Here is a 12,373-nt window from a genome sequence, read left to right as displayed (position 1 = left end):
TGGACAAACACATAATTCAGTTTCGTGGTGTGTCTAATCAGTACCGTGCATAAATTCAGTGGATACACTTGGTGTATCCCTACTGCTGACCCAACGCTCTCCCTCTTATCTTCCCTCCTTTCCTTCTAAGCACAGAGAGGCCTGCTATTCTGAGTCTTAATAAATTTTCGGTTGGAACATTAATAACAGTTTCTGATATCTTCCCCCAGATACGCACAAGGCTCCCTGTTTTATTTCCTTTAGTTCTCTGAGAAAATGCCACCTTGTTAGAGAGGCATTCCCTGACGATCCCATATAAAATACCAACTTCTTCGTCCATCTGCTCCACCTACCCTCTTACCCTATTTCGGTTTCCCTATAGCACTCATCTCTACGTGAGACAAGTCATATATTGGTTTATTGATGGTCTCCCCTCACTCAATGTAAACAATGACTTCGTTTTGTTCATTGTATAATCTCTACCATGTATAACAGGGATGAGCTCGTAACAGCCTCTCCGTATTTGTTAAACGCATTAAGTCTTCAAAGGGATTCTTCATTTCACATCATTGCCAAGGTGACAGTGTAGTCTACCACGGTTTAGGTAAAAATATCACATCTCTTCCAACCGCTTCGCTCCTGAAAATCTGGAACAGACTGCATCTCCACCCCCTACCCCTGCCCTGGCAAAGAAGCATTACTTTAAGCAAAACATGTGCTTATTCTACTAGCACATTTCCTATTTTGACACTGTGCCTGTTTTTGAATGAGATTATCCATGAGGTCCAAAAGAGGTCAAAGGCATTTCCTCAAGTCTTTTGACAACCTTTATACCACATTATAGGAAGAAGATTTCCTTTTATTGTTTGGGCACAGGGATAAAATTGGAGCATGGCCTGAGAAAACTTGGATCCACACCTGACCTTGGAGAATTCTGTTTCTGAAACCCTGGTAAACACAAACTAAAGTTGGACAGAGCCTGGGGCACCACAACAAGCATGTAGGAAGAGTACACCTTGTCATCCAAACTTGTACATACCAGAACGGGTTGTACCTTTCTTTTGGGGATGTTCTCATATTCCAGTTGAACACTATGTAAATCCGATAATTTTCCCTTATGTCCTTTACGTCAGGAGTGGACCACATGCACAGAACATGAATACTACATATTCTCTATATAGCACAGTATATTCCTCCAGTTTGTGAAAGAAATTTGGATATAGAGATGGATAGCCTGTATCAGTGTGATGCCTTTGTTCCCATCACCTTAGTTTAGAACTGTAATCTGTGTGAAGATGATAATACCGCATGGAGGTGGGAAGAGAGATTGTGAGAATATCTGGTCTGACTCAAGGACAAATGAACTTTAAACCATAATTTCTTTCAAATAATAAAGTTCCAAATAATTTAGTAGACATAATTTATAAGCATGATAAGGCCAATTCATGGAAATCTACCATTCCCAACTGGTTGATACTGTGCAATCATGTGTTATAAAGAGAAAACAAATATAAATTTGGTGATCCTGAAGCAAAAGGTACACTGATGGTATCTTTAATTTTTTGAATTTGAAAATCATTTTTTAATTTCGTCTCTGATTTCTCTTAACTCCTAAAACCTTGAAAATGGATGTAAGAGTATATTTTTAACATCTCACTCATCAATAATTCTGTGTCTCTATTGTTCTATACTAATTATTGAAAAGTTCAGGCTAGTGTCTGAATCATGGAGGTTCATTATAATAATGTTGCAAACTATTTTCTGGACCTCAGTGCCTTGTCCTATAAACCATAAATGGACGTGAACTCTGAGGTCCCTCTCTATTTTATGAACCTCTAACTCCCACCAAGTTTTTGTATGAAATACCAGTGGACAAGCAACACTCAATGTTTTTAAGTCTGGATAAATACTTTAAGGGTGATATGGATGATCTGGGTGACAACCCACCCTTCTGGTTAGTTTGACAGCAGTTAACACAAAGCATGGGAAAGCTACTACAAATTAGGCTTAGTAATCACCCACTTGCCAAACACAGTCCTTACAGGATTTTTCTCTATTAGCATTTTGTCACATAGCTTGCAGATAGGCTCAGTGAAAACCTTTCTATCTTTAGGGCCTTTTTGTCACATACACACACATATACTCACACACACTAAAATTCATGTTTACAAATGTGAACACATTTCCTAGCCTAGAGCGGTGGTTCTCAACTGGGAAGATATCCCCAAGGTGGTATCTGGCAACATCTGGGACTTTTTTTGGTTGTCACAAGTTGCAGGGGGTTAGGGGGAGGGGGTGTTACTAGAAGCTAGTAGGTCAAGGTAACAGACGCTGCTGAACATCCTACAGTGTGCAGGGCAGCCTCACCATAAAGAATTATCTACCCAAAATGTCAACAGCAGTAAGACTGAGAAAGCCAGGTCTAGAGAGAGCAGCCTCAGACTGACGGAGGCCTGGCCAGGTCTTCGTGAAGTACATAAGAATGGAATTCCCCAGGGTAATCCTTGTCTTTTCAACTCTCATAGACACTCTTCATATTCATTTAGGGATTCTTGAGTGTTTGAGGGAAGCTTAGATATAAATAAAGTGAGAGAAAAGTTAACTTAGTTGTAGGTAGGACTCAACTGGTTCTTAGATGTCCTTTTCTGGTCATGTTATAAAATAAGTTGACGGCTGCCTCTTCTTTATAAAACATTATTGAACACTTTGATATGATTGGACCTACAAGAGAACACTTTGTCTCATTTTAACACACACCCTTGCAACCAGCCCCAGATTCACTGGAGTCAGAGCTGACTTACCACTGTCTTCTCTCTATAGTCTCCGTGATGGGAATCGAGCTTTAAAGCAGAGCGTGATGCAGGTCAGACGCAAACAAGTGTGACCATTTTTCATGACCGAGTATCGACTCTCTGGCCCGGCCCCAGGAGAAGGGGCCAGTTCAGAAAACCAACTCAAGTAACTGAGCACATGCCTGTCAAATGCCAACACTTCTCAGTTCTTTCCCGTGTAAATTATTCTACCACGTATCCCGCACACCTGTGCCTTTTGCCACAGATGATGCTAAATTTAATCTCTTCTTAATGGTTTTAAGACATCACATGGATGTCAGTTGTAACTGCTTTATGCAGAGAGACAGAGACAGTGTTTCAAGCAAAGTGTTTCCTTCACTAAGGTTCTTGTGGCCGGAGAAGGCCAGCTGGTCAGTAAGGCTATTTTAAGCTCCCTGCCTTCACAAAGTCACCAGAGAAAGAGTCTCAGCATTTTCTACAGAAATAGGAAGAACTCCTGAAGTTCTGAAATGCACTCTCTCATCCATGTGATATGCTGTGACTTCTCCAAAACTTAACGTGCAGAGATGGGCCAATGATTTTTAATCTGATTCTGATACTGACTAACACTTATCAATGCTGCCTGTGAGCTACACTCTGGAAGGCTAAGTGCATTTCAGGCATTATTTCATTTCAACCTTGTAACAACCCTTAGGTAGGTCGGAGTATGTATCCATTCTACTCAGGGGGCTGAGGCAGAGGAATACTGAATAATTTGCCCAAAGGATGGAACCCAGATTCGAAACTAGGCAGTCTGAGCCCAGAGCTTTGTTTTAACCACAACCCCAGGGGCTGCAAAATGATAGCCCATGGGCTAAATGTGAACCATAATATAAATATTATGTAAGCCAAAGAAAACATAACTTCTGGGGCCATGTCTAAAGTCGGGTAGCTGCTGGGGCGCCTGGCTGGCTTAGGCAGTCGTAGAACATGAGATTTGGCCTCAGACTATGAGTTCAAGCCACACATTGGGGGTAAAGTTTACTTAAAAAAATAATAATAAAATAAAATCTTAAAGTTGGGCAGCTTGTGCCTGGCCCAGAGGCTCAGCCAAGGGAAAAAGGAAGGTTGATATTCAGCCCTCACTTGACTAGCCCAGCCATGGGTCCTGGTGTGAAGAGGGGGGAGTTGCCATTTCCTAAGTTGGATGAAGAAGGCAGATGAGCTAGGGGCAGCTCTGGCCTCAACACTAACTGGATTATTCACACAAAGCTCCACATTTATGGCTTCTCAGGGAAGGGAAGAGGAATGAAGAAGGAAGAAAGGAAAGGAAGGAGAGAGCTGGAACTAGCATTCCTCTGTGGTAATCATTTCTCTAGAAGGGACACACGCTTGCCTGGGTGCCCACTGGCTCACTGACACCTAATGTCACCGCCAAGACGCTATAGGCTTTCTGAGTTTGTAAGCTCTGCCCTACACCACACTTCCGGCATTCTGGTTTACCATCCGCTCCCCTCTCCTTCGGAACAAGGCTCCAGTGACAGGGCTTCCGTTGTGTTGCCTGCTCTGCAGAGCCACGTCAAAGTCCGGCTCTCCCGAGCTGGTGGGAATTCCCTCAGGTGACCAAGCCGGGTGACTTCTGTTTTTCTTTGCAGGCTGAGATTCTTGTTTTTTTTTTTTTAAGGACACACTGTTCTCTTGAGGCTCTCTGCCAGACAGAAAACCAAACCAAATAAAAACACCCCCCACCCTCCACAAAGAACACAGAAAGGACTCTGGGGAGCCAGGTGTGGGGCAAAGACTCATGCATTTGATACCTGCTCTCCTTAGAGCCCTTCCTCATCAACGTGAAGGGGAAAACCACCCCCACGAGTATTTACCTTTTGGAGGCATGACTTCTTCTCCTTACACCATAGCCGGTCTCACCCGGGCCTGGGGCATGTGGGCAGGGGATCAAGGAAAGCCACAGGGAATGGCGACTGGAAGATGGAAGCTAACTGCTCACGGAGCAGGAGTCACCTGGAGGACGCCAGAGAGTTCCCCATCCAGCTAGCGCTCCGACATATGCTACACTCGTCTCTGCAAGCTGATGCCATCCAGCCGTTCCAAGTGGCCTCCCGGTGCCCTCACCAAAGGGACTGCTGGCTGGTCTACACAGACACCTGTTGCTAATATACAGCTAGAAGCCTTGGAACGCCATCACACCTCCCCACATTTGGCTGTGGACATTAAGCAGTCACCACTCCGCCCTGGCATGCACCTTGTTTGAGCATGGAAGCCAGATGGAAGTAATTCTATCTGTGGGATCTCTGTCTTGTACCAGGAGATTAGAGAAGGGCAGTAACCTTTATTCTATCAAATTCATTTGAAATGAGGAAAAGCAAGACCTAGGAGAGTTTAGACCAGAAATGTTTCATCGTATCAGAATGACCTCTTGAGACAAAGACTGCCAACGGCCTATTTAATAACATTTCTCCCCCACTGCTGTACCTACAGAATGTATTTTTATGGGAGTGGCAATGTGCCCAGCTTAAAACAAAATGAACCAAAACACACTGCACGTTTTCAGGTTCCCTTGCAGAAAGGATGGCCTTGTGATGCTAACTTATGAGATGTTAAGTTGAAATCACCACATAGGACATCGAGGAAGAAAAAAGGATGTGGCTAGCTTGTCTGTTGATCATCTTTTGTCCCTTATCCTTCACCTTCTTCTTGCCTGAAAAGATTGTGCCTAGATCTCCCAATGGAAGCCATTTCATGCGCGCGAGGAAGAAGGCAACAGAGTAAGGAAGAAGACACGCGTGGCATCTGCTGATAGAGACTATAATTCTAGAGCACGGAAACTTGGCAGTTTACTTCATTTTTCTGAGTGTCAGCTTCCTAAAGCCTATGACCTCCCTTGCAGGGTTTCTTATGGGTGTTTAAATGAGATAATATGTGTCAAATTGCCTCAGTCAACAAATCACTCCTTTGTCCCTTCCAATTAGATCTCCAAACTCAAGAGAAAGTTAAGCCAGACTGATGTATTACCCACTGACACTTTCAAAGTCGGCTTCTGTGTGAAGTGGTTTTTTTTTGGCATAGATATGAATGAGTAAACTCGGTAAGTGAAAGAGTCCCTTCAAGGTGAGCAGTAGGAATCCAAAGTAAGTAGCAGACTGGGCCTGGCCAGGCTGGAGCAGAGAGAATGTATGGCCCTTGCTCAGTTTAAAACCCAAGAACGTCTGAGAGAAAGCAACCATCATGAAGTATACCAAATCCCCTTACAGCCCAGTACATTCATTCCTCAAGGAAATTACAGCAAAATGAAAAAGTAAAAAGGGAAAGAAATCCATTATATGACCTGGGGCCTGAAGACCTTCATACAAAGAGAAGGCCTGTCATTCCCTCCCCCAATCACAAGCATACACATTGTTTTCATACCTAAGTGCATGTAAGGCACCTGTGAACAAGGGACTTTTCTTCTGGTGTTTTCCACTTTTTAAGAAAATTATGAATTTCCGCAATTTCGCTTTTCTAACCAATGGTTCTTTGGCACCATATAAATCTGGTAACTTCTATCTCTTTCAAACAGCCATAAGCAAACTCTTACTGTGAAGGGCCAGAGAGTAAATATTTTAGGCTTTATGCTTTGTTGCAATTACTCATCTCTTACAATACTGGTAAGACATGAAGGAACAGATGTGGCTCTATTCCAAAGAAGACCCATTTACAAAAACAGGTTGGCGGTTACTGCTTTCAAGGACACTGAAATCATGCAAAATTAAACAAGAACCATTCAGTAACAGGTAAGACTCTCTCACCAATGATCATCACCATGAAACCAACCAGAGAGCTTGAAGGAAAGACCAACAGAGAGAAAGGAATGGAATGGGAGAGGCAGGCATTCCGACAACACTGCAAACAGTGGCAACCATGCAAAGCCAAAGACTCCAGTGTTCTAAGGTTATTGCAAATTGTGATAAGGAAAAGCAGAGAGTGCAACCGGATGGCATCAAAAGGTGAAGATAAATATTCAAAAGAACCAAACAATCTGTGGACCACACGAAGGAATGAATGAATGGATGAGTGAATGGGAAACACCATTAAGAATTTTAGCCATTCGCTCTCTAAGCACAGAAGAAGGACAAGAGGCAGATGCGAGGTGTGGAGTAGAGGCAGTAGCAGAACCTAAGGCCCAAACAGGCGCCCTTCAAACGTGCAAGGCCCCCTTCCTCCCGGCCCCAACCCTGCTCAGGGCTTCGCTTTCTTCCCTCCTTACACGCACAGTGTTCATATCATGAAAATAACCGTGCGTGGGATGGAATGTGGAGAGAGGAGCAAAAGAATGCAATGACAAAAATCAGAGGAGGCTCATCAGGCCTGGCACAGCTTTCAGGAAGGCTGGTCTTCTGGCTGTCCTATGATCATGGACCTTTGTTTCTACTCTTCTCCATGCCCTGAGCTCCCCTCTGCCTTCTTTCGTAAATAACAACTCAATGCCTGTCAAGTACGAGGGTTATGACCATGTTCCAAGCACAGTATATACACGTATGTTGCTCTCTTGAGCCTCGTAACCCTGTGAGGTGGGACTTATTATTGTTCTCATTGAACAGAGGAGAAAACGGAAACACAGAGAGGTCAGTTTTCATCTTCCCAGGGCGATGCAGCTCAGAAGTGACATAACTGAGACTGGAACCCAGATGGTCCGGCTCGAGTCTACATTTTCAGCCCCCACTTTACCCTGAGTTCACAGTCTCCCTTCTCCACCTCCCGGAACCAGCCCTGACCAGGCAACCTCACACCCACCACTCCACGTTACCCTCCTGTGACTATTGGGATGTGTTTTTGTTTCTTCATTTTCTCAAGAAAGTAATTTAACACCACTTTCAGAGACAATTACCAATTTATAGAATGTAGAGAGAACAGAAAATCCTATCAAAGGATACCGTAGGGAAACAATCCGTAAAATGCAGACAGGAGCAAACTCTCCAAACAGCTGTTTCTTCAACAAATAAATTGAAGATACTAAGAGGCAGAGAGAGAGAGAGAGATTTGGAACTACAGATTAAAAGGGACTTCAAGATTTACAACCAATTGTGTCATGTGAAAATTACCTGAAGCCTGATTCAAACTATGAAAAACAAATTATGACATTTGAGACAATGGTAATTTGAACACTGGGTGTATATTCAGGGATTTAGAAGTGCTTATCTTGTACTAAGCGAGGTGATGGCTATGTCTGTTAACTAGAAGAGGGAATTCCTTCCCTAGGCACATGTATAGTAAATCACCACAGTGTACACTTCAAATATCTTACAATTTTATGTATCAATGACACCTCAGCAAAGGGGGGAAAAAGAGGGAAACAGGCTCATCTGTTAGAGATTTATACCAAAATACTAATGCATAAAATTAAATGATATCTGGGATTTGCTCCCACATAATGCAGGAGGGGGAAAATGGCAGGCGTGGGGGAAGGAGATGAAATGAGATGCCAACATAAGTTGCAAACAACGGAAGCTGGCTAACAGATATTTAAGGGTTCATTACACCATTCCGTCTACTCTTATAAACTTGAAAATTTTAGATAACGAGAGCTTTATAAAAGTTTGAAGGAAAGACCCACTAGGGCTTAAAATTAGACGTCCATCAAGGAGGAGATTCTGGATTTATTGGTGTTTCATCTAGATTTACTGGTATTTTCATCTATGCATCTGTATATGCATAGCTTTTTTTTCCCCTCTCAGTGGGAATTTTACAGTTTAGAGGAAGAGTTTAAGGGGAATGCAAGCAGGGGAGTAAACTGTTCTTATTCCTGAAAGCCTGGGAGATGCTGGGATAACCTGCAACTTAATTTCTTAATGAATGAATTTCTTGAATGGCACTAAGGGACTCTCACAGAAATGAAACTTAACTCTCTGCCACCCCCTGGCCAATACTTCATCGTGCTGCTGACAAGCTCTGGGTAGGAAGTATGAGAAGAAAGAACATCACACCCAGAGGTCCCAGGATTGGAGAATGAAAAGGAAATACTGAGTGGAGGGGATTATGGGACAGGTGCACACACGACAGCGGTCACACGGGGTCTTGTTCAAAGCACCAACCCGAGAGACCTAGGTTTCGATCCCAGCCCCACAACCAAATGGCTGCGCAATCTTAGATGATCATTCCACCACTGCGGTCCTTGACTGCTTTATTCATAAACTGAAGAACTTGGACTAAAATTCTTAGGAAGATCCACAGTCTGAGAGAGGGGAAAAAAAAAAAAACAACTAAGGATTTTGCTCTTGAAAGCCAGCCTGAAAACACTAGGCACCACACATTTACCTAGTTCTAGTCCAGTTGTGAGCTGCTCTGAAATGTCCCCACTGAGCCACAGAGCCCTGGCTTTTGGACAAAGAAACAAGGTAAAATCAGTGAAGTTTCGAAGAGACCGTATTGGAGTAAAATGAAAAGTGAAAATTAATGTGCCCTACCTCGGGATCAGTGCTTCAACGAATAAGAGAAATGAAGGATGAAAATGACTGGTGAAGAGTAAATGAGGTTTCTGGGTATCAACCACCCATGGGTGCCAACTGTCCTGAAGGCAATCTGTCTTTCAACAACAGCAACTTATGTTCTGCTGCACAAGGCACACCTGACACTTAGGATCGTCACAGGCCAAATAATACAGGCTCAACTTCCAGAAACCAGGCCCCCACAACCCAGCGCATGGATTTCACTTAACACCTCAAGCTCAGGCCCAGTTCCAGATCTGCACCACGATGTCGAAGCATCCTTCACACCTTGGCCTTAAACTCTCGGCATGCCATCAGCCCTCCAGAAAGATCTGAAGAAAACAGTTGGTCCGGTTTGCTAAAAATGACCTTCCAAGAGAGAAAACATCATTGGAAATGCTGAAGAAGCTTGGCACATTGAATTAATGGACAATACTTTTGGCCTTAACTTGTAGGAACTGTTCACTAATCAAGAAGAATGAATTCTCTCCACTCAGAGAGCCTAATCATTTTTCTGCTTAGGCTTCCCCTTCCAACCTAAAATAGCTCTTCACAAAGCAGGTAAGTTTCTGACTGCATTGCCTCGACTGGTCTTGACAAGAGGAGAGATGAATCACAGGAAGAGCCTGGCACCATCTCAACTTGTAATAAGTCTTTACCAAGGGCTCAGTCATAGCTGCCCAGATCCTGGGAGCTCTTCCTTTCTTCCTTTATTTATTTAAAAAGAAGAGGGCCATTCACCAAGGATCAGTCCTACTTGACACTGGTAAATTAGCAGACAGAACTGTTGTCAAGAGTGGATCTATGGAAACAGTGAAGGCAAGCACGAACAGGACTGACCTGATCTTCAGGAAAGCTTGTTGATGGCCCCCAAACTAATCTGTAGCAAGAAATGGAATCGTCAACATAATCTCCCACATAATGAAGGCGGAGAGAGCTAAATATCTCTGAGCATCACCTCCACGCAAGGTGCCTGAAAGTTCTTATTAGACAGCCTCTAAGTACTTAATTCACAGATGGAGTGTCCTGAATGTGACATGGGCATACTTTCTTCTACCCATTATTTTCTCTTCTCTTCTTTGCTTGTCTATAAAAGTAACAAGTGCCTTCAAGCAGTATCAGCACCTTATAAATGTAACCTCTTTTCCTCCTCAAATAAATCAGTAAGTAAGAAGTGGGAGATATGTCATTTAGGTCCACACCCATGAAACAATAAAATGTAGATGCTGGCAAAGTGCCTCAAGTAAGAGAGCAGAGATTCAGAAACACTGAGAAACACTCGGAAATACCAAGACATGGGAGCTTTCATCACTTGTCCAAAGGGGGTCCTAGGTCAGAAACTTAATTCCAACCATTTAAAAGTTTGGCTCTCATGGCTGAGGACTACACAAGAATTCATGTATTTTTATAGCGCAAGTGAATACCTTCATTGCAGTTCATTATTCCACAAGAAATAATGATCAGAAATAAAAAACCAACATTTCAAGAAGACTCTCTATTAGACTTTTAAATTCTGACTGAGGACATCATCTGCCTAAGGTTCAGTTTGCAATTGTATTTAAGGCAGTATGTTTTCTCTCTTGTCCTCCCACACCTGCTAGGCTATGCTTGAAGGTAGACAGAACTGACTTCCTCATTGCAAATTTACAGAAGACAGAGTGCTGGATGAACACTTAGGTTTTTAGGATTTGCCTGCTGGACACTGAGAGTTTCAGGTACATGGTTGATGGTGCCTGAGGAGTTCTAGACAGAACACAACATATGGCTCTTCCTTTTCCCCCTAACAAGTCTTGAATAATCAGAGTCACTTTCTCAATATTAGAACTCCATTACCCAGCAATGAAGATAATAAGAGCAGGGAGCAAGAACTTATGCACGACCTCTGCCCTCCCCCTAAAAAACGACCATCCCACCCCTTCCAGTCAGTCAGGAAATGGCTGTCAACTGTTCCAACAGGAAGAGAAGTGTTGTGTCAACCGGAGACCCTCAGGGTCTGGTGTTGGTGATGATGTACCCTTTAGTGCCTGTGGTTCCTTTTGAGTTCCTAAAATAGTTCAGCAATAGGGTTGATGGAGGGTTTGGTCATGAGACACAGAATTAAGTACACGGTGCTCTATGGGACTTCTACTCTCAAGCATTTCCCCGGCTTGAGAACACCCATTCTCTGCTGCAGAGAACAATATTCCCAAGAAAGTTTAAGATTTACTTCCTGGGGGCACCTGGGTGGCTCAGTGGTTAAGCCTCTGCCTTCAGCTCAGGTCATGATCTCAGGGTCCTGGGATAGAGTCCTGCATGGGCTCTCTGCTCAGCAGGGAGTCTGCTCCCCCCCCCACCCCCTCTGCCTGCCTCTCTGCCTACATGTGATTTCTCTCTGTCAAATAAATAAAATCTTTAAAAAAAGAGAAAAGATTCACTTCCTGTCTTCCAAGTGTTCAGTATTGGTCTCTAAAAAGGCTTCCCTGTGTTGACTACGTAAAACCATGTTAGCTGACTTCCAGATCACTAGACCCACAAAACCATGATGGAGGGTCTGCAGCATGACCACGATGTAGGCAAGATCGGGAAAATGTATCCACATGGCTGTATCTTACCCATATTATCAGAGTCTATCTTGGCCAACGCAAGCTGGAAGAAATAGTTCAAGCCTAATACATGTAGAGAATGTATATAAAATTGTTAAGTGGGTATGTGGATACAGAAGCAGTACTCCTAGAAATATTTCTTTTTGCTCTAAATTTATAAGCATAAATGGACTCTGAAAGTTTAGTTTCTTTTCTGCTACCACTGTATATGATCTGATCAGCAAGAAACAGAAATGCATGATCCTTATGGGTTAGATTCCCTCCAATTAGAGACCATGGTCTTCTCAGAAAGTTATATTCAGTTCTGAAACTACGCATCTTGTATGCCCATGTAACTACAAAAAAATCTTTTTAGGCACACAACCTTCTGTAGAAACAGCTTTCCCTTTTTTTTTTTTTACTCAAAGCCTGGAAGTGTTTAAGTATTTAGGCAGTTTTTTTTTTTTTTTAAAACAACTTGATAACCTGATAAAATTTTTAAAGTCTAGTATGAAAAGAACATTTCCCCTAATAGGGTATACTGAATTCCTCCTCATTCTTAAGAAAAGCTGGCTTTCTTCTA

At 43.0% G+C, this 12,373-nt stretch overlaps 1 protein-coding gene across 5 annotated transcripts in view; it reads right to left on the bottom strand.

Annotated features, from left to right (window-relative positions):
• Nucleotides 1-12,373, bottom strand: part of GHR (growth hormone receptor) — a 259,239-nt gene that overhangs the window by 188,763 nt on the left and 58,103 nt on the right. The window contains exon 1 of one of the 5 annotated variants that reach the window (XM_004737947.3): nucleotides 4,631-6,094. The exons of the other annotated variants lie outside the window; for them this stretch is intronic. Within the exon in view, the coding sequence (XP_004738004.1) occupies nucleotides 4,631-4,643 (13 nt within the window). The 5' untranslated portion in view covers nucleotides 4,644-6,094. Of the gene's footprint in view, nucleotides 1-4,630; nucleotides 6,095-12,373 lie in introns of those variants that run through there. 5 annotated transcript variants of the gene reach the window in all.

This window comes from Mustela putorius, unplaced genomic scaffold, assembly GCF_011764305.1.
Source record: "Mustela putorius furo isolate JIRA1106 unplaced genomic scaffold, ASM1176430v1.1 tig00000407_pilon_pilon_pilon, whole genome shotgun sequence".
Lineage (NCBI taxonomy): Eukaryota > Metazoa > Chordata > Mammalia > Carnivora > Mustelidae > Mustela > Mustela putorius.
The sequence above is the reverse complement of the archived record's forward strand: the minus strand, read 5'-3'. Positions and strand labels throughout refer to the sequence as shown.